General features: G+C 41.1%; 1 protein-coding gene across 1 annotated transcript in view; it reads right to left on the minus strand.

Annotated features, from left to right (window-relative positions):
- Positions 1-15,788: 15,788 nt before the first annotated feature.
- The window catches only part of LOC122558293 (thrombospondin-4-like), a 124,684-nt gene continuing 115,511 nt past the window's right edge, over positions 15,789-24,961 (minus strand). The window contains exons 20-22 of the mRNA XM_043706705.1: positions 20,845-21,017; positions 18,169-18,308; positions 15,789-16,028 (exon numbers count right to left, since the gene is read on the minus strand). Of these exons, the coding sequence (XP_043562640.1) occupies positions 15,982-16,028; positions 18,169-18,308; positions 20,845-21,017 (360 nt within the window). The 3' untranslated portion in view covers positions 15,789-15,981. The remainder of the gene's footprint in view (positions 16,029-18,168; positions 18,309-20,844; positions 21,018-24,961) is intronic.

The raw sequence follows: 24,961 nt of genomic DNA on the forward strand, positions 1-24,961 counted from the left end.
TATACCTGAAGGTGGCAGGGGAGCTTCTCTGAACAGCAGTCAAGACGTAGGGCATTCTGGGCTTTATCATTAGGGATGTGAGTGAAATGTTGTAGAGGTCTGAGTGACACAAGCTACTGAGAGATTTGAGGCAGAATAGGACAAGAAGTCTGCTGAGGTCTATCCCAACATTGGGAGGAGCTCTTTATGCTTTATACAACCCGCATGACAAGTTTCTTGCTAAGAAGCAGCAAGAGAGTTGTTTGTTAAATGACTTGTTGACTCACCACTTTAATAATCAGCTTTCTGTCTTATTAAACTTGGCAAACAAACTAGGTGTTGAGAGGCTTGACCTGGAAATTGGGGTGGGTAACCTGACAAGAAAGAAAACTGAAAGAAGTGTGAATGCTGCTCAGAGACACACACCCAGTATATGAACTGGGCCCTCCAGTATCTCCGATCTCTCCACTTACTATCAAGATAAGATCACATGGGATTAGTGATAATTTATTGACTTGAATAGGGGATAGTCTAACCTACAAAAAGCTAGAGTAAGGATAAATGGGTCTTTTTCTGGTTGGCAAGATGTAACCAATAGAGTATCACTGGGTTCAGTCCTTAGGCCCCAACTATTTACAAACTGTATTAATGACTTGGATGCAGGGATAAAACATACAATAGCCAAATTTGCAGACGACACTAAAATAGGTGGGAATGCAAGTTTCAGTGAATAAATAAAAAAATTAAAAATGGGTGTTTTCCCTGGTGTGTCAGAGGCTGAGGGGTGACCTTATAGAGGTTTATAAAATCTTGAGGGACATGGATAGGGTAAACAGACAATGTCTTTTCCCTAGGATGGGGGAATCCAGAACTAGAGGGCATAAGTTTAGGGTGAGAGGGGAAAAATTTAAAACTGTGCTAAGGGGCAACTTTTTCATGCAGGGGTGGTGTGTGTATGGAATGAGCTGGCAGAGGAAGTGGTGGAGGACAGTACAATTACATTTAAAGGCAACTGGATGGGTATATGAATAAGAAGGTTTTAGAAGGATTTGGGCCAAGTGCTGTTAAATGGAATTAGATTAAGTTAGGAGTTGGACCAAAGGGTCTGTTTCCCTATTGTACATCTCTATGACTCTATATGGACAGGATTGGCAAATGGCCAAAATTTGTAATGTTGATAAGTGTGAGGTTATCCATTCCAGTTGGTGTAGAGAGATCTGGGTGTCCTTGCGCATGAATCACAGATTGCTAGCATACTGATACAGCAGGTAATAAGGAAAATAAGTGAAATTTTTTTGCATTTAAAGCTAAAGCAATAGCATATAAAAAGTAGGGAAGAGTAGTTGTAATTGTACAAGGCACTGGTGAGACCAAATCCAGAATATTGCATATAGTTTCCATCCCCTTACTTGAAGAAGGATCTAATTGCAGTGGAAGCAGGTCAAAGAAGGTTCATTAGATTGATTCCAGAGATGAAAGGTTTGAAGAGGGAAGATTGAGCAGTTTCAGCCTATACACACATTAGAATTTAGAAGGATGAGAGAAATTCTAATTGAGACATATAAGATGCTAAAGACAAAATAGCAGATGTTTCCTTTTGTAGAGCAATGTAGAATGAGTGGTCATACTTTACTCTTGGGATTGGCAGATTTAAATCAGAGATAAGGAGGATTACTTCCTCTCCAGTTGTGAATCTGTGCAACTCACTACCCCAGAATGGGCTAGACTCCAGAGATCAATGAATTTAAAGGAGGACATTGATTTTTAATTAGGCATGCGATAAAGCATTCTGATAGTGGGCAGAAAAGTGGAAAACCAGATGAGATCATCAATCATATTAAACGGTGGAGCAGGCTTGAGGGGCTAAATTGCCAACTCCTGCTCCTAGTTATGTTCTTTTATATATAATAGCATTCACTCACTTTGAGCCTCACATCATCTTGCCTTGCCTTTCTGCACTTTGCCCTCAGACAGACATACTGCTGTCTTGTGCTGTAGACACAAAGGAAGGAAACTTGTTGTAGTTGTCAACAGTCCGCAGTCAAGTTAAAGGAGATAGCTTTCGCTCAGAGGGTCCCAGCAGAGTAAGTCAATGCTCCAATACCAGTTCAGAGCAAGGCAGGGGTGTTGTAAGCATACAGGTAGGCTCAGTGTGAGGGAGCACTATCAGAGCAAGCCAAGAGCTCAAAACTGCAGACTGGTCTAGTCCATGAGCTGGAGTATGTGTTCTTGAGCACACAGTGTCCTTACTGCAATATTACAATGATAGTTGCTGGTGCAGTATTGAAGTGTCGGGTAAGTGGATTGGAGTTGTGCCATGAGGGCTTTAGAGGCTGGCACATGTGAGATGCCAATGTCCATAGGTATGTGAAGCATATGGTCAGTGCCAATGGAGCCTGCCCTGCAATGTTGGTGCGTGGTTTCCAACATGGGGGTCATTTAGAGGAAGCAGCGAGCTGACTCCACCAGGTCCACACTCCGGTTTCCATGTTGAGTTTGCTGGACATCGAACTTGTTTGGCAAAATGGCAAGCTGATTATCTGTGAACTGTTACCAAAAAGTGTTTAACAAGCATCAATCTTCATCAATTGGCATCTTGCCGCTGCCTAGTGAGCATCTCCCCATACCACTTGGGGAAAGTATAACAGATAGTGCAAACCGCTCCTGACATTGAGAGGGTATTTGCTGTGCTTGTCACCCAATTGTGCCACATACCTCGCTGTTACCAACATCACTTCCTTTGTCTCTTAACTTCAGTCTTTTTCCATATGTCTTTAATCATTTGTAGTGATTCATTTGTGTTTAGATTGTTTCTTTTTTAAGAAATTATTTTTTCTGCACTGAGTTGAGCACCGTTTAAATGTGTTCTGTTGTTGTTCTCCATCATCAACTTGCCAACAAGATCCATTTTGTTTTCTCAGGTTCCACTTGCAATCTCTCAAAATTGTTTTTCCTCCATTCATGTGTGAAACATGGCAGCATTAACCTTACTTTTTTGCAAGGTTTGTGAAGGTTTGTAGCCCAGGTTGAGGTTTAGGGTGTAGGATTGCTCGCTGAGCTGTAGGTGTGATATCCAGATGTTTCAATACCTGGCTAGGTAACATCTGTGGCAACCTCCAAGTGAAGCGAAGCTGTTGTCTCCTGCTTTCTATTTATATGTTTGTCCTGGATGGGGTTCCTGGGGTTTGTGGTGATGTCATTTCCTGTTCATTTTCTGAGGGGTTGATAGATGGCATCTAGATCTATGTTTTTGTTTATGGCGTTGTGGTTGGAGTGCCAGGCCTCTAGGAATTCTCTGGCATGTCTTTGTTTAGCCTGTCCCAGGATAGATGTGTTGTCCCAGTCGAAAAAAAAACAAAAATAAACACCATTTCGACTGGGACAACACATCTATCCTGGCAGGCTTGCCTTATTAGTAAGAAATGAAATTAAATTGATAGCAAGAAGCAATATAGAGTCAGAAGGAGAAAAGATCCTGATGGACATTATGTACAGGCCTCCAAGCTGTGGTCAGGATGTGGGGAAGAAAATAAATCAAAATCAAGACATGTAAGAAAGGCACTATAACACTAATCATAGGGAATTCAATATGCAGGTGGTCTGGGAAATCAGGTTGGTAGCAGACCTCAAGAAAATTAAGATGTGGAATATCTACAGAATGGGGTTTTGGAATACCTTGTGGTAGAGCCCACAAGAAACAGCAATTCTGGATTTGGTGATGTGTAATGAGAAAAACTTGATTAGAGATCTTAAACTGAAGGAATTCCTAGGGGGCAGTGGCCATAATATGATAGAATTCACCCAGTAGTTTGAGAGGGAGAAGCTGGCCAGAGTTGATTGGAAGGGGAGTCTAACATGAAGATGGTGGAACAGCAATGGCAGGAATTTCTGGGGATAATTCAGGAGGCACAGCAAAAATCCCAAGGAAAAGGAAATCTATTAAGGGGAGGGTGAAGCAACAATAGCTGACAAGGAAAGCTAGGGACACATTAAAACAAAAGAAAAGGCATAAAATGTGGTGAAGACTAGTGGGAAACCAAGGGATTGGAATGAAATATGAGGCTAGTAATAAAAGAGAAGATTGCAAGAGTGTTTTTGATATACAAAAGATAACAGAGAGGCAAGAGTGGACATTGGACCACTAGAAACTGAGGCTGGAGAAGTGGAAATGGGGAGCAAGAAAAATGGCAAGTGAACTGAATTGGTACTTTGCATCAGTTTTCACAATGGAAGACACCTGCAGCATATCAGAACTTCAAGAGAGTCGGGGGGAGAGGTGAGTGTAGTGGCCATCGCTAAGGAGAAGGTGCTAGATAAACTAAGAGGACTGAAGATGGATAAATCACCTGGACTAGATGGACTCTCTGGTCAGGGAGCAGCCTGACCTGCTGTGCTTTCCCAGCACCACACTCTCAACTCTAATCTCCAGCATCTGCAGTCCTCATTTTCACCTCGATGGACTCTCACCCAAGAGTTCAGAAAGGGTTCCAGAGAACTGGCAAATGGCTCATGTAACAGTCCTGCTTAAGAAGGGAGGTTGGCAGAGGACAGGAAATATCAGCCCGATAGGCCGATTAGCCTAACTTCAGTGGTTGATAAGATTTTAAGAGTTCATTATTAAGGATAAGATTGCAGAGTACTTGGAAATGCCTGGTAAAATACAGTTGAGTCAACATGGCTTCATCAAGATGTGATCATGCCTGACAAGTCTGTTAGAATTCTTTGAAGAGGTAATAAACAAGTTAGACAAAGGAGAGCCAGTGGGCATGATCTATTTCAGTTTCCAGAAGGTGTCTGACAAGGTACTGCACAGGAGGCTGCTAAATAGGATAAACCTATGGTGTTAGGGGCAAGGTATTGGCATAGATATAGGATTGGCTGACTAGCAGAAGGCAGAGAGTAGGGATAAAGGGGTCATTATCAGGATGGCAACTGGTGACTAGTGGAGTTCCACAGGGGTCTGTGTTGGGATCACAATATTCATGTTATACATTAATAAGCTGGATGAAGGAATTGAGGGCATCATTGCTAGGTTTGCAGATGACACAAAGATGGGTGGAGGGAAGGTAGTGTTGAGGAAATGGGAAGGCTGCTGAACAATTTGGACAGGCTGGGAGAGTGGGCATAGAAGTGGCATATTTAATACTATGTGGGAAAGTGTGAGGTCATGCAGTTCGGTAAGAAGTATAGAGGTGTAGACTATTCTCTAAATGGGGAAAGACTTCAGAAATCTGAAGCACAAAGGGATTTGGGAGTCCTAGATCTGGACTCTCTTAAGGTTAATATGCAGGCTCAGTTGGCAGTTTGGAAGGCAAATGCAACATTAGCAATCATTTCAAGAGGGTGAGAACACAAGAGCAGAGATATTCAACTGAGGCTGTAGGCAGTTCTGGTCAGAGTGCATTTGGAATATAGTGAACAGGTTTGGGCCCACTATCTAAGGAAGGATGTGTTGGCCTTGGAGGGGCGCTAAAGGAGGTTTGCAAGAATGATCTTGGGAATGAACGACTTGTCATATGAGGAGCAGTTGAGGAGTCTGGATCTGTACTCGGTGTTTAGAAGGATGGAAGGGAATCTCATTAAAACTGACAATACTGAGAGGCCTGGTTAGAGTGCACATGGAAATGTTTCCAGTCGTAGGAGAGGGCACAGCCTCAGAGTGAAGGGATGACTCTTTAGAACTGAGATGAGGAGGAATTTCTTCAGCCAGAGATGGTTGATCTAATTGAGGGCTGTGGAGGCAAATTCATTGAGTGTATTTAAGATAGAGATAGATAGATTCTTGACTGGTAAAGGGATCAAGGGTTATGGGAAGAAGGCAGGAGAATGGCATTGAGAAACACATCAGCCATAATCAAAATGGTGGTGCCAGACTCAATGGGCTGGATGGCCTAATACTGCTCCAATATCTTATAGTCTTTCTAAGAAACATTAATTTTACCCTATCCATGTCTTCATCATTCTTCCAAACCAGATAAGGACAATATCCAACTTCAGCCTAACCAGTATCTTGGAACAATTCAGCATTATTTCCTTAGAATCTTGGATGTTATTCTGCATTTTCCTAACTGCGCTGGTACCTCTACAGACTGACTCTTCAATCTTGTTCTCTGACATTCTGTACAATGATTGTTTAGAAATTACTTTTCCATTACTCTTTCCCTACATACACTCATTACATTGAGGGTTGGCAGTGGCCTAGTAGCAGTATCACTCAACTGTTAATCCAGAGACCCAGGTAACGTTCTGGACCTGGGTTTGAATCCTGTCACAACAGATAGTGGAATTTGAATTCAGTGAAAAGAAATAGAATTGGGAGCCTAATGATGACTATAAATTGTTTGTTGGGGAATTTCCCGTCTGGTTCAGTTATGTCCTTTAGGGAAGGAAACTGCCATCCTTACTAGTCTGGCTGAGATGGGACAAGAAATACACTTGACTCTGAACTATCCTGTGGGCAATTAGGGCTGGGCAGTAAATACTAGCCTAGCAGTGACACCCTCATCCGATGAATGAATTTTTTAAAAACCATGAGGTTTAGTCTCCATCTGTTAGTTCTTGCACTTTACTCGGTTTGACACACTCTAATTTGTTCTCATTAACAAATGTTAATGTTTCCTGTGCTAAGTCATTTAGATAAGTGAATACACCATCCACCATGGTGCCAAAACAGAAAGTAGAAATCCCACCCCTCAGTCACCATACATTTTGATGCTCAATTATTACAACTGAACTCTTATCTAAAGGGCTATTAGGAATAAGTAATAATTGTTGGCCTAGCCAGCAACATCCACATCCTATTATTTTTTTTAAAAACTCTATGTATGCAATAACACATGAATTTCTTTTGTTGTTTCCTTCAATAACTTGTTCAGGTTAATAAAGATGTAAAGTACAAATATGTACAGAACTGACATTGATTTGTAATGAAGCTCTAAGGTATTTGAATAGTGTTATCTCGGATTTATTTACGAAAAATGGCCTTGGTATCAGAGGTGACATTTTCAGGAGGGGGGGGGGAAATGATCCCTGGAAAACACTCCCAAGATACACAGTGCCATTTCCTTTAGTTTCTACATAGTCTCCTACCATGAAATTTGGGGAAAAAGAAATGTTTCTCTTGATAGTTGCCTTGTAGTGCCCTTTCTCATCCTAGTTTTGTAAGTCACAGCCCAGAGCAGACTCCTGTCCTGCCTAACTACCTTCCCCCTACCACCTCCACCCTGTCCAAGCTAACTCTGGTTTTGCTGGCTATCACATATCTCTCATAAAATTTGAGAAGATCTGTTTTAAAGGGAGATTGCCTTTAAAAATGCATGTATTAGCTTCCCCTCTGGGAAATTCCTCAAAATTTGGAAGGGATTTGTCAACATTTCAGGCAAATTACTTACTAACATCATAAGTATTAAAAAATCTGGAGGCAATCCTTTACATTAATGTAATCTTGTTCCAGTAAATACAGATATCGGATTTGATTTGTCTTTATAATGCTCAGGTATATTACAGAAAATATATATTTCCCAGAACTTGCTGCCCACTCAGTTGCTTCCAACTACAGTAATTTTACAGTAAGTCCTCTACTTACCAGAAACAGTTTCATGTGATGTTTTTTGTTTCAATAGCTATAAATTTAAAAATGAAATATATCTGCACACAATGCTGGTGACATAATAGTAGTGTCTCTGGACTGGTAATCCCAGTCAGGCTAATGTTCCTGGGACATGGGTTTAAAGCTCATCATGGCAGATGCTGAATTTTTATTTCAACACAATCTACAGTTTAAAAAAATGGTCTAGAGTAATGGGGACTGTGTAACCACCGTCAATTGTTGTAAAAACCTTAGGTCACTTATTCCCTTTAAGGAAGGAAATCGGCTGTCATTACCTGACCTGGCCTACATTACCTACAGCAATGAGGTTACCTCTTGACTGCCCTCCAAAATGGCCAAGAGAGCCAATCAAACCTGCCTCTTCGTAGGATATGTGATACAGTCCACCTTCCGCAGTTACACCGGCACTATCCCTCATCCCTTCCTCTGCTATGTTGATGATTGTGTCGACACCACCATGTGCTCTCATGAGGAAGTGGAACAGTTCACCAACTTCCACCCTAACCTTAAGTTCATCTGGGCCATCTCGGACACCGCCCTCCCCTTGCTGGACCTCTCCATCTCCATTTCTGGCAACCGACTCAAGACAGGCATGCACTACAATCCCATGGACTCCCAAAACTATCTGGACTATACCTCCTCTCACCCCACCCCTGTAAAAACGAGATCCCCTTACTCGCAATTCCTCTGCATCATTGCGATTTTCCCTCCCACGTGATCAACAATGCCCTCCAGCGCATCTCCTCCCTTTCACATATCTCTGCCCTTGAACCACACCCATCCAACCACAACAAGGATAGCACCCCCCGGTCCTCACGTTCCACCCACTAATCTCCGAAGACAGCACATCATCGTCCACCAGTTCCATCTACAGTCAAACCTCACCACCAGAGACATATTTCCCTCCCCAACCTTATCTGCATTCCACAGAGACCATTCCGTGAGTGACTCCCTTGTTAGGTCCACGCCCCTCCACCAACCCCTCCTCCACACCTGGCACCTTCCCTTACCACCACAAAAGATGTAAAACCTGCAGCCACACCTCTCCCTCACCTCCACCAAGGCCCCAAAGGACCTTATCACATTCAGCAAAGATTTTCATGCTCATCCACCCACCTCATCTACTGTGCTCCTTGCTCTCGATATGGTCTCCTCTACATCAGGAAGACAGAACGCAACTCGTAGAGCATTTCAGGGGACATCTCTGGGATGCACACACCCAACAACCCCACTAACCTGTGGGCGGATACTTCAATTCCCTCTCCCACTCCGCCAAGGACGTGCAAATCCTGGGGGTCCTCCACTGCCAAATCCAACCCACTTATCGACTGGAGGAAGAACGCCTCACCTTCCACCTTGGGACCCTTCAACCACATGGCATCAATGTCAACTTCAGTAGTTTCCAAATCTCCCCTCTCCCACCTCACTCCAGATCCAACCCTCCAACTGGCACTGTCCGCTTGAACTGTCCTACCTGTCCATCTTCATTCTCACTTACCTGCTTCATCCTCCCCTCCAACCTATCACAAATTCCCCCAACCTGCCTTCCCAACTACTTTGCCCCATCCAGCCCCATCCCCAAGTTCCTATTTATCTCTCAGCCCCCTCTTCGTTCCCACCTACCGACCCGATATCCTAAATTAATCTAGTCCCATTTGCCAGCATTCGGCTCATATCCCTCTAAAACTTTCCTATTCATATACTCATCATTACCTTCTAAATGTTGTAATTGTACCAGTCTCCATCGTTTCCTCTGCCAGCTCATTACATACACGCACCACCCTCTGCGTGAAAATGTTGCCCCTTAGGTCCCTTTTAAATCTTTCCCCTCTCACCTTATACATATGCCCTCTAGTTTTGGACTCATCCACCCCAGGGAAAAGACCTTGTCTATTTACCCCATTCATGCCCTTACATGTTTTATAAGCCTCTAGAAGGTCATCCTTCAACACCTCAGGAAACATAGCCCTAGTCTATTCAGCCTCTCCCTATAGCTCAAATTCTCCAACCCGGTAATATCCTTGTAAATCTTTTCTGAACCCTTTCAAGTTTCACAATATCCTTCCTATAGCCGGGAAATCAGAACTGCACACAATATTCCAACAGTGGCCTAACCAACATCCTGTACAGATGCAACATGACCTCTCAACTCCTATACTCAATGCTCTGACCAATAAAGGAAAGCATACCAAATGTCTTCTTCGCTATCCTGTCTAACTGGGACTCCATTTTCAAGGAGCTATGAACCTGCTGTCCAAGGTCTCTTTGTTCAGCAACACTCTCCAGGACCTTACCATTAGTGTATAAGTCCTGCCCTGATTTGCCTTTCCAAAATGTAGCACCTCACATTTATCAAAATTAAACCCCATCTGCCATTCCTCGGCCCACTGGCCCATCTGATTAAGATCCTGTTGTAATCTGAAGTAACCTTCTTTGCTGTCCACTACTCCTCCAATTTTGGTGTCATCTGCAAACTTATTAACTATACCTCCTACATGCACATCCAAATCATTAAAATAAATAACGAAAAGCCGTGGACCCAGCATCAATCCTTGTGGCACATTGCTGGTCACAGGTCTCCAGGCTGCAAAACAACCCTCCACCATCACCCTCTGTCTTCTACCTTTAGTAAAATCATTTTTGATACTGAACTTATCTAGTTTTGAGAAGATTTGTAGCTCAGGTTGAGGTTCTGAATGTAGGTTTGCTTGCTGAGCTGGGAGGTTCGTTTTCAGATGTTTCGTCACCCTACTAAGTAACATCTTCAGTGAGCCTCTGAATGAAGCTTCATCTGGAGGCTCACTGATGATGTTATCTAGTAGGGCGACAAAAACATCTAAAAAAGAAACTCCCAGCTCAGCGAGCAAACCTACATCCAGAACTGAACTTATCTATGCAGATATAGTTCAAATTTTGGCATTACAATATTAAAAGAAAGAATGAAAAGAAAAGCCTGATTCTAGTTAAGGTGACTGTGAAGTTGTGGGATGGTCACAGGAACATAACAGCCTAAAATATAGGAGCAGAGAAAGGCCACTCAGCCCCTCAAACCTGACCTGCCATTCAAGAAGATCATGGCTGATCTGCAGCAGGCCTTAACTCATCTTTCATGCCAGCTCCTCATAGCCATCAACTCCCTGATAATTCAAACATTTATCTACGTCCCTTTAAGTGATCTAGCCTCCACAGCTCTCCGAGGTAGAAAGTTTCAGACATTCACTACCCTCTGGGAGAAGAAATTCCTTCACATCTCGGTTTTAACCGGGTGTCCCCTTATTCTGTAACAATGTCCCCTAGTTTGAGACTCCCATTCTAATGGAAACATTTTCTGAAGCTTCCTTGTCAAACCCCCTCAGAATCTTGTATGTTTTAATAAAGCATCCCTCATTCTATTAAACTCTAATAAATAAAGGCCTAAGCTCTGTAGCTGTTATTGATAAGTCAACTCCTTTATTGCAGGAATCAGCCCAATGAATCAGATTTGAACAGCCTCCAATGTCAGTATATACTTTCTTAAATATGGGGACCAAAACAGTTCTCCAGATATGGCCTCACCATCACCCTGTACAGTTATATAAAGACTTTCCCATTCTTAAACTCCTAGACAGGGTGGATGTTGAGAAGATGGTTCCACCAAGTCAGAGAATATCAAAATATAGTTTGAGCAACATAGTTACAGGGATTTCTTCTCTTAGAGAATAGTGGATGACTAGAATTCTCTGCCTCAGAGAGATATGGAGGCTAGATCACTGGAATTATTTAAAGAAAGGGTTGAGGACTATGATGTTCCTAATATAAAAAAGGAGTTGAGATGTCAGAGTGATCAGTCATGATCTTAGAGAACAGTGGGGCAAACTTGTGGGGAGTCTTGCTCCTATTTCTTACTTTTTTGGAAACTACAGGCATAATAGGTTTTGAGCAAATGATTGAATGGGACAAGCATAAAGAAAAGTCTTTGATAGCGTGGATAACTGGACAGATTGGATGATAAAAGATTTTTTTTCTTTCAGGGGCAAAGAGAATGGTGATGAGACAATAAAAGAAACAAATGTGTCTGGAGCATATGTGCTGCTGTTTGAAAATAACATAATAAAAAAGCAAGAGGAAAACTGAAACTACCAAAAAATAAAAACAGGAATGAAAGATGACCTCTTTTCTTCTAACTCGATCACTTTAGTCAACTCCAATTTGCTTTGAAGAAGCCAATGCTGATCATCATTTATTTGCCCATACTTAACATCACCTTTTTTTATCTGTTATCATTAACAAAGCAGCCCAACGGAATGGTTCTCCATCTAACAGCTTCAATTTGTGGTCATAAAACTGGTTGTACCTCACATTCTAATGTGGATTTAAGATTATAATAAAAAAAGAGTATAAGTACTAGGTCATAAGGAGCCTTGAGCCTAGTCATTATTCAATAAAATTATTGATAGATTGTTACAACAATTCCAGTTTCTTATCTTATCTTCACCTTATCATTCCAATTAACATACAAACAAATACCATAGAGGGAGAAACAGACCAGTTCTTGTGGGAAAATCTAGGAGCAGAGGACATAATCTCAGAATTAGGGGTCGCCCTTTAGAGGCAGAGATGAAGGTAGACAGTGTGTGGAATTCTTTACCTTAAAGGATCATTAGGTATATTAAAGGCTGGAAGGATAGATTTTTAATCAGTAAGGGAGTCAATAGTTAAGCGAAAAGGCAGAAGAGTGGAGTTGAGGATCTCACTGAGTGGGAGAGAAGACTCGGTGGGCTGAATCTCCTTCTCCTGCTTCTATGTTTTATAATCTCACTTGGCCTTTCGAACCTGCTCCACCATTCAATAAGAATATGGCTGATCTGTTTATGCTTTAAATTCCATATTCCCATTTCCTAACAGCCTTTAATTCCCTGCCTAACAAGAATCAATCTACTTCTGCATTTAAAAAATTTAATAACCCTAACTCCACTACTTTCTGGGGCAGAGAGTTCTACAGCTACATAACTCTCTAGAAAAATAATTTATTCTTATCTTTCTGATTGATCCCCATTTCTAAAGCAATGCACCTGAAGTCTAAACTCACCTATAACAGGAAACATTCTTTCTACTTTCACCATGTCAAGACTGTTCGGGATATTATAAACTTCAATCAAGTCACCCCTCTTCTAAATTCCAGTGGAAATGAGCCCAACCTGTTGAATCTATGCTTTTTAGACAACACACTTATCCTGGATATCAATTCACTGAAATCCTCCAATCTATCTCCAGTGTATTTACATCTCTCCTTCAATTAGGAAACTAAAATTGCACACAGTATTCAAGATACAGTCTCGCCAGTCTGTATAATTGAAGCATAACATCTTTACTTTTATGCTTTCTTTCTCTTACCTGAAAAGGCAAACTGTAGTTTTTCTTTTGGTGATGGAGGGCTTCCTGTTGACTGATAGCTATCCCTTGTTAGATAGCAATGCCATCATTTGGCTAACGACAAGTCAATTGGGCCAAAATCACTGTCTGTTGATGGCTTTCCGAAGAAGGGTCACTGGACCCAAAACATTAACTTTGATTTCTCTCCACAGGTGCTGCCATGCCTGCTGAGATTTTCCAGCAACTTTTGTTCTTGTTTCTCTTTCCCACTTGGGGTTGGAGAAGTCTCATTTAAGTATCAGGAGGCTGATCAGCCATTAGAGGAGCCAATGAGAGCGAGACTGAAACCAAACCCACACCCATAACCATAACCATAACCATAACCATAACCATAACCAGTTCCAGCAAAGGCTCACTGACGTACACACCAATCAGGCATTGGAGAGACCACCTGCAGGCCTTTGCCTGAAATTAAAACTCTGGGATGGAAGTCCCACCCACCTGGAGATGACAACCAATCAAATGCCATCAGTTCATGAGCTCAGCAGTGTCAATGAGAAGGCAGGGCAGACAGCAGAAGGCTAACATCAGAGTCATGAATGACCCAGGGGTAAGTGATCTAGGGCAGAGTGACTTTGTGGATTGCAGGGACAGGAGACCGGCAGAGAGGGCAAGGGTGATTATCTGCATCTGCCCCTCTTCGATTGCCAAAGGTGAGAAGTGCAGTTCAGTTTGTTAATTAACCCTGAGCATGACATCAACTGATGTGTTTTCATGGAATTTGATAATTATTACCATTCTTACTTGTGCTATTTAAAATTAAAGTTTGTTAATTAAATGAACAAATACTAAAATATTAAAACATATTTAAAATGGGTAAAAGGCCCATTTGCAGCTGGGCTAATCCCAGCAGTGCTGGGTTGGGGCCAACACAAAGGCCTCAATTAGCAGCGAGATGGGAAGGGCAACTATGGGCTTTCCCAACCTATAATTAATTCTGGTGAAGATGAAGGGGTGCAGTGGGGAGGGAGGGGGGGGATGATGTTTGGGTCTGTTGCCATCCTGTCTAATTAACTGCCCTGTCCATCCTCCAAACTCACTACATCCTGGAACAAAAGATGGTGATGCTCAGTCCAGGGTTGGCACCTCCACTTCATTTCATTGACCTAAAACTCAACGTTCAATTCAGAATGGAAGGTGTATTGAATTACATTTCTTCATTTAAGTTTTTTTTTGAAGGCTATCTACCACAATAATAACACAAAACCACACTAAAACCCTTCACTGGCCATTTTACTTGAAATATTCTATTTTGGATTGTTTATAAAAATAATAATCATATCTAACACCCACAGCTAATATGCTATTCCAGGAGTGCAGTGTTGAAACTTATACTTATAAATTATTAAATGTTTGCTGGTTGAATGATTTCCTTCTGTGGTGAAACAATTCAATGATTCATATGAGGGCTTGTGAGTAAATGACATATGAGATCCAACAGAATTTTATATCTGTCATAAATTCAATTGGTATAGTCACTGCAATTTTACTTTGTCACAGGGCAATGCATTGCTTTAACATTTTAAAAATAATTCATCTTGGGCCATTGACATGATTGGCAAGTTGGGTGCTTACATAAAAATCCTGTTTGCTGAGTTGGTCGGCATTTGTCTTGACACTTTGATATAACTGATTTGCTTATTAGAGGACAATCAAGAGTCTTACATATTGTGATAGAACTGCTGTCACATTTTGGCAGGACATTATAAGGATGGCAGATTTCCAATTTTAAAGGAATTGAACCATGTAATTTTACATTAATTTGACAGCACTGTAGGCACTTTCAGTGATACCAGCTTCTGAGAGTAGCATATAGCCTGGTCATACTTAGAGGCCACACTTCACCACTGCCCCTCTGGTAGGTGTTTTAGTTTGAGTGGAAGCTTGTGGGGGATAAAGTAGGTGTCTGATCATGGGCAGTGGCAACAATTGAAAGTGCAGACGCAGAAGGTATGGCATTCCTATAACTCTCAGATCCACATTAAAAAGAATCCATGACATCAGCCTAAAGATTGGCCTATTTGCTTCAGCTTTCCCAAGAACTGAACTTTGGGGGGATACTTTAAAACTTCAAATGTGGATAGCCTTTGCATAAGATTCTTAGGCATAGCTGCTATTTTAGGGATCAGGATTTGATGCTATTTCTTTCTTCTCTCTATCTTGAAAACTCTGAGACCAACGTTTGAAGTCTGCCCATAAAACCTGCAAATTAGTTGCGTATAACTTTCTTCAGATTCACAGTAGTGCTTCCTTTTTTGCCACCAGAGACCAGTGTCATTTCGGGGGCAGTAAATGATCTAATCGAACAAATCAAAAACCGAAAATAGACATTTTATATATATTGTGAAACATATTCTGGAGTAAAATCTCCTTTGTAGCAACATAACAATAAGAAAGATTGTCGTTAATAACTGATTTAATTTGGGCGGTTCAGTGGTTAGCATTGCTACTTCACAGCGCTAGGGACCCAGGTTCGATTCCAGCCTCAGATGACTGTCTGAGAGGAGTTTGCACATTCTCCCTGTGTCTGCGTGGGTTTCCTCCGGGTGCTCTGGTCTCCTCCCACAGTCCAAAGATGTGCAGGTTAGGTGAATTGGCCGTGCTAAAGTGCCCATAGTGTTAGGTGCATTAGTCAGAGGGAAATGGGTCTGGGCGGGTTACTCTTCGGAGGGTCAGTGTGGACTGGTTGGGCCGAACGGCCTGTTTCCACACTGTAGGGAACCTAGTCTAATTAACATTTTACAAAATTTTGATTTCATTTTCAACTAAAGACACATAATCAGAGCAATGTGATTAAACATGGCTTCTTTAAAATGTTTTATTGAAAGTTCTAGTATAAATGCAAGAGACAGCTCTGTGACATAAACTTTGTTTACATGTTAAACCCACTTTGTTTTCTTTCACAGCTGTTTTAGCACCCCCCAAAGATATTCAGGACCAGCTCCACTTGATTTCTCTGTCAGAATTGTTTTGAGAACTAGCTACAATTGCTGCGCCCGAAACTCCTGGAAATCCTCAGGAACTGTATCTGAAAAAGAAGTTACTGATTGTTAGGCAAAGGTTCACAAAATCAAATTTACACGGGATACATTGGATCTCTTCAGAATCGGGGATTAGGCATTTGATGTTCCAATGGCTTTGGTGTTGATAGAGATGTCAGAAGCTTGAACCATTTGATGAACTGATTATTCTGACATTTGTGTATGCTGTGAGAGTTTACCACGAGTGGATAATGAATATGAAAACCAAATTGATGTAAATAACCACATTAATTAATTAAATTAGATGTTCTACTCTACTAAAATCTGAAAGGGCAACCTTTTATATTTGTTACAAAAATGATCAATGTTACTAGTGTTCTCAGAGGCAAAATCTGCTGCCAAGTATCCTGATCTGTGTATATTATGAACATACTGACACCGTCTTTAATTCACGATGATGTTGGCTTTGGCACCAACATGGAGACACTTTAGACAAAATCAGAATTGCTCTATGGCAATTTTATTCTGGATTGCTTGTTCTTTTAGCAGAGTGTTTGGAACCAGGAATTTAATTATTTTTATTATTTATCCTTGAGAGATGGATTTCACTCAAGAAACTACCACTAACACCCAGTCCTAGTTGGCCTTGAAAAGGTGATGCTGAGCTACCTTTTATAGTGATTTCAATTCCCATGCTCACAATGGTCCTTTCTAGACTTAATTTACTTCTAAAGGACAGAGATATCCAAGAGCAGTACAAATAAACCAACTGACTTCTAACTGAATTCGAGTGTATCTACATAAATCCAAATACACTCAGCTGAGTCAATTAAACAATTTTCTGAATGCCCTGACCAATACTTACTGCTCGACCAATCCCATCAAAAAGCAAGCTAACAAATCATGAATTGATCTTATTCCTTTTGTGGGGTTGGGGGTGATGGTCACTATTATGCTGTGGTAGTGTCTGCACCTCTGAGCCAAGAGACATGGGTTTAGGTCCCACCTGTGCTAGAGGTGTGGCATAACATCTGTGAATAGGTTGAATAAGATCTATTCTTTTTGATGAGAAAGTAACTGTGTGTACAACAGTTACTGTACAGATCTACAAAACAATAATAACAACACTAACAATGTAATTCCAGGGCTGAGGATGTGAAGGTGCCTTTTACAATTGTAACTTTCTCTTTTACTGTTGCCTCATATATTTTAATAGGTGCTAAAACAGTTAATCCACAGGAACATGGTGTTACCTTGGAGAGATCAGGATACACAGACTCCCAAGAAAATGCGCAGGCCCCTTTCATCAACAGCGGAAGAGATCTTCTGCTCACTGATGATTTGTAGGCCTGACCTTAGAATCATAGAGTCACACAACATGGAAACAGGCCCTTCTGCCCTTCATCCATACCGACAATGTTTCCTAAACTGAACCAGTCAAATTTGCTTGTGCTTGGCCAATATCCCTCTTTCCTATTCATGTACCTTGAACAAATGTCTTTTAAATGTTGTAACTGTCCCACCTCTACCACTTCCTCTGGCAGTTTGTTCCATATATGCAACTCTGATCTTGTTCAAACTTATGGAGTCATTGGACAAGTGACCCTAACATTTGTTGTAGGTGCCCACCTCTAGGATGCTGAGTGAGCAAACAGCATCCCAAGCCAAGTCACATCACTAAGGAACTGGGTGCACCAAACTAAAAACTTCAACACGTTTTACTGTGGCTGGATCCCAATCTCTGCCATGTCCAGTTACCACAGCAAACTAGCCTTCTAGGTTTCTGCTGGTTGCAGTTCCACTAAGATTGAGGTGCTTCATGTAGGAAGGTAATGTCGGGAGCAGGAACTTGGGCTGAGGACATCATCTACTAATTTTATCTGTCCAGGAGGAACACAAGATGAACTAAAAATATACACATGACCCTGATGCACAGAAACCTCTCTGTTATATAGTGTGAAAGAAGTTAGTATTCCTGACTCAAGACACGTAAAAGAGCTCTTAGCTTTGAGAAGTTCAACAAAGTGTTTTTCTTCTAGTTTTCATCAAGGATTTTCTCAAGCTGTCTTTCATCTTTTCAGATGTTGCTTAGCCTGTTGTGTACTTTCAGATTCAGAATGTGCATATTGTTAATTAGCTATGCTGACGTCTCTTTCACACAAATGGTGATGGACAACAGTTCCTTACCATTGCAGCGGTATTTGAGGTTGGACCAGATGATGTTCTCCTGGGAAAAACAGAAGACTCCCAGTCTTCCACCTCGCATCGTGGTATCTATTGTAACTCCTGAGTCAGCCACCAGATCAGAACCTTCATAAAACCTTGCTCTGTGAAAAGCACACCAGCTGTTATGAATAACAATTTAACCTTTTACGTTTAGTTTGCATTAGTTCTGTCAATATAGAAATATATCCTAATAAGACATTCACAGAGAGAAGTACAGGAGGGATGACCCAAAGCTTAGATGAAGAGGTGGAGCATATCATGAAGATCCAACAGGAAGGAGGATTAACATTTCACCTCCAAAAAAGCTGACCATTACGTGTGAATCAGAGTCAAAAAGTGTGGCGCTGGAAAAGCACAGCAGGTCAGGCAGCATCTGAGGAGCAGGACAGTCGACGTTTCGGGCATAAGCTCTTCATTCCCGATGAAGGGCATATCCCTGAAATGTCAAATCTCCTGCTCCTCAGATGCTGCCTGACCTGCTGTGCTTTTCCAGCGCCACGCTTTTTGACTCTGATCTCCAGCATCTGCAATCCTCACTCTCTCCATCACATATGAATGCCAATTAGAAATGATGCACCAAAATGATGGTCTGTACTCTGACAGTATCAGCAGAGTTCTTGTACTGATGCATGATTTTTAAAAATATGTTCACATGGGCATCTCCTGCAAGGGCCCAACTCTAACACTGTCCTTGAGAAATTCACGGACTTCATTGCTATCTTCAGTATTGCTGTTAGTGAGGGAGTTCCAGGATTCTGACCCCGTGACACTGGAGGAGCAGTGATATATCTCCAAGTCAGGATGGTGGATTGCTTGGAGGAGAACTTGCAGGTGGTGGAGCTCCCATGTATCTACTACCCTTGATTGTTTTGGATGGTAAAGTTTAAAGATGCTGTCAAAAGAGCCTTTGAGTGTTTTTAGAATATCTTGTAGATGGTACGCACTGCTGCCACTGTGCATCAGTGGTAGATAGAGTGTTAGGTATTAGATTTCAAGCCATTCAAGCAGACTGATTTGTCCTGGATTTTGAGTGACATCACACTTGGTCAAGTGCTTTCTCCTCTCACTTCCTCTCTCAAGATCAGCTCTGTCATTTGGACCAAAACTATAAAGAGGTCAGGAGTGAAGTGGTCCTGGCAGAACTCAAACTGAGTGGGCTATTGAGTGAGTGAGCAGTTATTGTTGAATAAGTGTTGCTTGATAAGACCATCAACCACACACTTTGCTGCTAATTTGTGGGTAGATTGATAGGGCAGTAAATTTCCAGATTGGATTTGTCCTGCTGTCTGTTTTACTCAACTGAGCTGAGTTCTGATGAAGACTGTTTGGATTCAACACATTAACTCTGTTTTCTCTCTTACAGATGCTGTCAGAGCTGGTGTGTTTCTCTAGCACTTTCCGTTTTTGTTTCAGATTTCCAGCAGTTGTAGTTCTTTGTGTTTAATTGCTATTGTGAATGACTCAGTGTGAATTAAACAACCATGGTCTCAGATTAAAACCATTCTGCCATAAGGACACCCCAAGAACTTTAAATGGTATGCTCTCATTTTCTTTTAATCTTTTATTTATCTTTAACTTGGCATTTTGCGGGTTTAACACCGCAAAAGAACTTTGTAATTAGCTTCTTACTGACACAATAGACATTCGGCAACTACATTTTTGTTAGTGAGATATATATTCTTGTACTTGAAAAGAATTTAAAAACATTCATTGCAGCCAACTAAAGAGGTCAAAAAGAGGGGGCCTGATTCACACCTCCTCACCTGTTGTAGCAATTATAGTCCTGACTATTCTCAAGACGAACCATAATAGATAAGTAAACATTAACTCTGTTTTTCTCTCTCCACAAATGATGATTGACCTGCTGAGTTTCTCCAGTATTTGCTTCAGATTTCCAGCATTTGCAGTATTTTGCCTTTACTACTTATGTAACAATTACAATGAGTAGATGTAACTCTAAGCAAGCTTGTATTTGAACTTTACTTATTTCCTCATTTTGGTTATTTCAAATAATTTTGTAATATTTACAATAATTACTTCTTACTTGTGTCCTGTGTACACAACCGTGCAAAACATTGCTGATAAAATTTGATTCAGACAGGCATAAAATAATATACAAATAGGAAGAAGAAATATCTGGCACACAGAGTGCGATTGTTCTTATGGAGATAGTGGAACATAGGAACAGAAAGAGGTCATTTAGTCCCTCAAGCTAATTGAATAATTTGGGATTGACATCAGCAAATTCTTCTTAGTATACTGGTCAACTCATGAAATTAATTAGGGTCCACTGTCCTGTATTATCTTGTGTAATAATGAATTGTCTTCCTCATGCATAGCTGTCTTGTGAATTGATTTGTTTTTGGTAAGTGCAGTATATTGTAAATGGTTTCACTCTGAGCGTGCATGTGAAAATGGTTAATAGGTCTAGTTTTATTAAAATGTGTCACACAATAGAAAGAAAAGGACTGTTAGATGACATTCATAAATAGCAGAGTTAACAGTGATCTAAGGACACTTCAGAGGAAGGGTCACTGGACCCAAGACGTTAACTGTGATTTCTCTCCATGATGCTGCCAGATTTGCTGAGTTTTTCCAGCAATTTCTATTTTTGTTAAGGTAAGATTTCCACTCTACCTGATATATCCAACCTGCGGTCTATGTTGCAAAAACCAGCGGTAAGAAACCTTATCTTCCCAACCCACATCTCTGGGGTCTTTCCATAGTAGTCGGACCTGGTCTGTGGTGTCTCCTGTGTGCCAGAGTGCATTTCGTAGATGCTCACCAGGTCCAGTGTTTGACTTGACTGCCTATAAGACCAATTATGACAGGAAATTAAAATGTTTACAAGTGGTATCAATCTCAATAATCAATTAAAAAGATAAAATGTCAAAAAAACAAGTTCATTTCCTTCACAAGAACAGAAGAAGCTGAAAAAGCTCAGCAGTCTGGCAGCATCTGTGGACAGAAATCAGACTTAATATTTCGGCTCCAGTGACCCTTCCTCAGAACTAACCTCGGGTCACTGGTCCAAAATGTTAACTGTGATTTCTCTCCACAGCTTCCGCCAAATCTGCTGAGCTTTTCTAGCATTTATGTTTTTGTTTCCAATTTTCAGCATCGATAGTTCTTTTAGTTTTTATTTAAGTACATTCCTTCTCTGGCCTTCCTCTAATGCCTGTATATCTTGCCATAGAAAAGGGAACCAAATTGTTCACCAACTCAAAGTGGGCCAAAATAGTATAGTTTTAGCTAAACTCCCCTATTTTTATACCCTGTTCCTTTATTTCAAAGGCCAATGTTACATGTGCCTTCCCTAACACCTGACTTTTTATGATTAATGCTCGAGGATCTGCAAATTCCTTGGTGCTGTAACATTCTGCACTTAATTTAAATAACAGTCAGCTCCTCTACTTTTCCTGCCAAAGTGCATAATCTCACATTTTTCCACATTATATTTCATCTGCTAAGTTTTTGCACATTCTCCTAACCTGTCTGTAGACTGTCATCATCATGACTTGGCTTCTCACTTATTTTTAAGTCATACACAAACTTAGCAGTAGTACATTCACTTCCATAATCCTAGTCATGAATATATATTGTAAATAATTCTAGCTCAAGGACTGACCCCCGTGACACTTCAACAGTTACAGATTGCTCTCCTGAAAATACACATTTTATCCCAAGTGTCTGACTTGTATTAATTAACCAATCTTCTATCCATGCTCATACATTACCCCCACACCATGGATAGTTGGAGTCTTTTTCCCAGGGTAGAAATGTCAATTACTAAGGGACCTAGGTTTAAGGTATAATTGGGAAAGTTTAAAGGAGATGTGAGAGACAGGTTTTTTTTAACACAGAGGGTGGTAAATGCCTGAGGTGGTAGAAGCAGATACAATATCCATGTTTAAGAAGTATCTTGACAGATTTATGAACATGCAAGGCATTGAGGACAATGGACCATGTGGAGGCAAAAGCTTTTAGCTTAGAAAGGTTAGAATAGGCTGCTAAGTGGAACTGAGTCCATGGAAAGATCAGCTATGATCTTACTGAATGGTGGAGTAGGCTCGATAGGCCAGATGGCCTACTCCTTCTCCAATTTCTTGTGTAGACAAGTCCCAGAGAGTCATTGAGTTATCCAGATACCTCTTGGAGCAAGCTGAAGGCATTCTCCCCTGTCTGTATACAGTCGGTTTTGATATTACACAATAGTCCTGTTCTTGTGCGATCGCACAATAGCCGCACTATGTAAACTAATGGGACTAGAATCGCATTATAACCAATATAGGTAAGGAAAGTAATGATCTAAATTCTTATTTGAGTTAAAGCCAATTTGCGTTGAAGAAACAGGCATAGCAGAAGTGTCTGCACTTATATAGCCATTATTGATCAAATATGGTATTTTCTAATCAACCTCTTCAAAGATTTTCCTACACATGTCTAGAGCAGGGAGGACATGAACCTAGGGTTCTGGCTCAGAGGTAGAGACACTACCATTGTACACAAGAGACCTATCCATTATTGAATCAATAAACTGCTGCTTGATTCACTTCATAGCTGTCTTGCTTCAAGTGTCTTTAGAGGCTTCACAACAACTGCAAGATGAGTGGAGTTGCAGCAAATTTAGTTAGCAGCTCAAAGTTAAAACAATGTGACAAATATATTTTAAGCAGAGTTATAGGAAGAAATAGTAGACTTGATGTTAATCTACTCCTAGTGAATGAGAACGGGTTTGGGATGCAGAGGAATGTGGAATCAGCTCACTGTGACTGTTTTGATTGCTGCTTTATGGTGGTGGATTTTGTTTGGTGAAAGTGTCCCAACTTCAAGAGACAAGGAACCTCATGAATTTATGTAAATCAAGCTCAGCCAGTGTTATGTGAGAGCCCAATTTAAATTTGTATCAATGTTGCATTGATTTCCCAGTGCTTGGGAAACCTGGCAGTGAATGGAAAGTGACAGCAACTGTCTTAATGTCAGTGCCTTCTGCAGCACTCCTTCTGAGCTAGGAAGGATGGGAAGGCCACCCTCCCCACACAAGCAGTAACTCAACAAAACCCTAAACTTCATTCTGCTGATCACCGCCTTCCTTTTTGTCCTGCGAGATTACCTGGTGTCTCTCCTCAAAATCTCAAAGTACAAAGAAGGTACAGTACAGGAACAGGCCCTTCGGCCCACAAACCTGCGCTGATACATGATTTTGCCTCCATATGGTCTGTATCCCTCTCTGCGCTGCCTATTCATATATCTGTCAAGATGCTTCTTAAATAATGCTATTGTGTCTGCTTCTACCACTCAGGCACTTACCACCTGCTGTGTTAAAAACAACTTGTCTCTCACATCTCCTTTAATCTTTCTCAATTTTATCTTGAACCTATTTCCCTAGTAATTGACATTTTGAGCCTGGGAAAAATGCTCTAACTACCCATTCTATCCATGCCTCTTATAATCCTGTAAACTTCTGTCAGGTCATCCATAAGACCATAGCAGCAGAAATTAAGTCTGCTCTGCCATTCAATCATAGTTGATAGGTTTTTCAACCCCATTTTCCCACTTTCTCCCCATAATCTTTGATTCCCTTGGCAATCAAGAACTTATCTATCTCTGTTTTAAATATACTCCGTGATCTCGCCTCCACAATCTTCTGTGGCAATGAATTCCACAGATTCACCACTCTCTGTCTAAAGAGGTTTCCTCTTATCTCCATTCTAAGAGTCTTCCCTTTAGTCTAAGGCTGTGCCCTTGCATCCTGGTCTGTCCTGCCAATGGAAACATTTTCCTAACATCCACTCTGTCCAGGCCATTCAATATTTTATTAGTCCCTCAACCTTCAACGTTCATGTGAACCCAAACTGAGTTTGTCTAATCTCTCCACATAACTAATACCCTCCAAACCAGACAACATCCTAGCAAACCTTTTCTGTTCCAATATCCAAAGCCTTCATGTATTTCTGGTAATGTAGTAAAAAGAACTGTATGCAAATTCCAAATGTGGCATGACTAAAGTTTTATACAATTGGCAAGTCATGCTGCATTTTTTATACTCTATGCTCTGATCAATAAAGACAAACATGTCATATACCTTCTTGACCATCTTATCACACTTTTGTTGCCACTTTCAGGGAACTGTGGACCTATATGTCTATATCCCTCTATGTTAATGCTTCTAAGGGTTCTGCCTGAAGTGGGAGATGGCACAGAGCAGGGTGAAATGAGGCACATGACACACAAGATGGCCGCTGAGCCATAAGTTGGCCACTTGCCACACAAGATGGCTGCCAGACCACAATATGGAGACAGACAGCAGAGCAAACACAGATACTGCCTGGGGCCACCAGAATGCCAGCATAATGCACTCACAACCTAGTTGATTAGTTTAAGGTGGGAGGGGGAGATAATACACATGAGTAGCGTATACTCCTCGCCAAAGTGTCTGGGTCCAGCCAACACCTTTGATAGAAATGCTAACAGACTCAATACAAAATGCTTAAAGCCAGGGCTGCAGTAATCATCCTTCTCAGGAAGAGTGATTAGCACCCATTACTACAATAATGGACTTCTGTGCAGACGCTGAAATTGACAATGTCTGCGCTGAAACCGACAACAACTGCGCTGAAATTAACAAAGGCTGCGCTGGAACTGACAATGACTGCACCGAAACTATCAAAGATTCTGCAATGTTTACAATAAACAAACCATGTTACAAAGACAATAACCTCATCACTGACCAATTATATTGCAAAATGTATAA

The sequence above is a fragment of the Chiloscyllium plagiosum genome, chromosome 2 (genome assembly GCF_004010195.1).
Source record: "Chiloscyllium plagiosum isolate BGI_BamShark_2017 chromosome 2, ASM401019v2, whole genome shotgun sequence".
NCBI lineage: Eukaryota > Metazoa > Chordata > Chondrichthyes > Orectolobiformes > Hemiscylliidae > Chiloscyllium > Chiloscyllium plagiosum.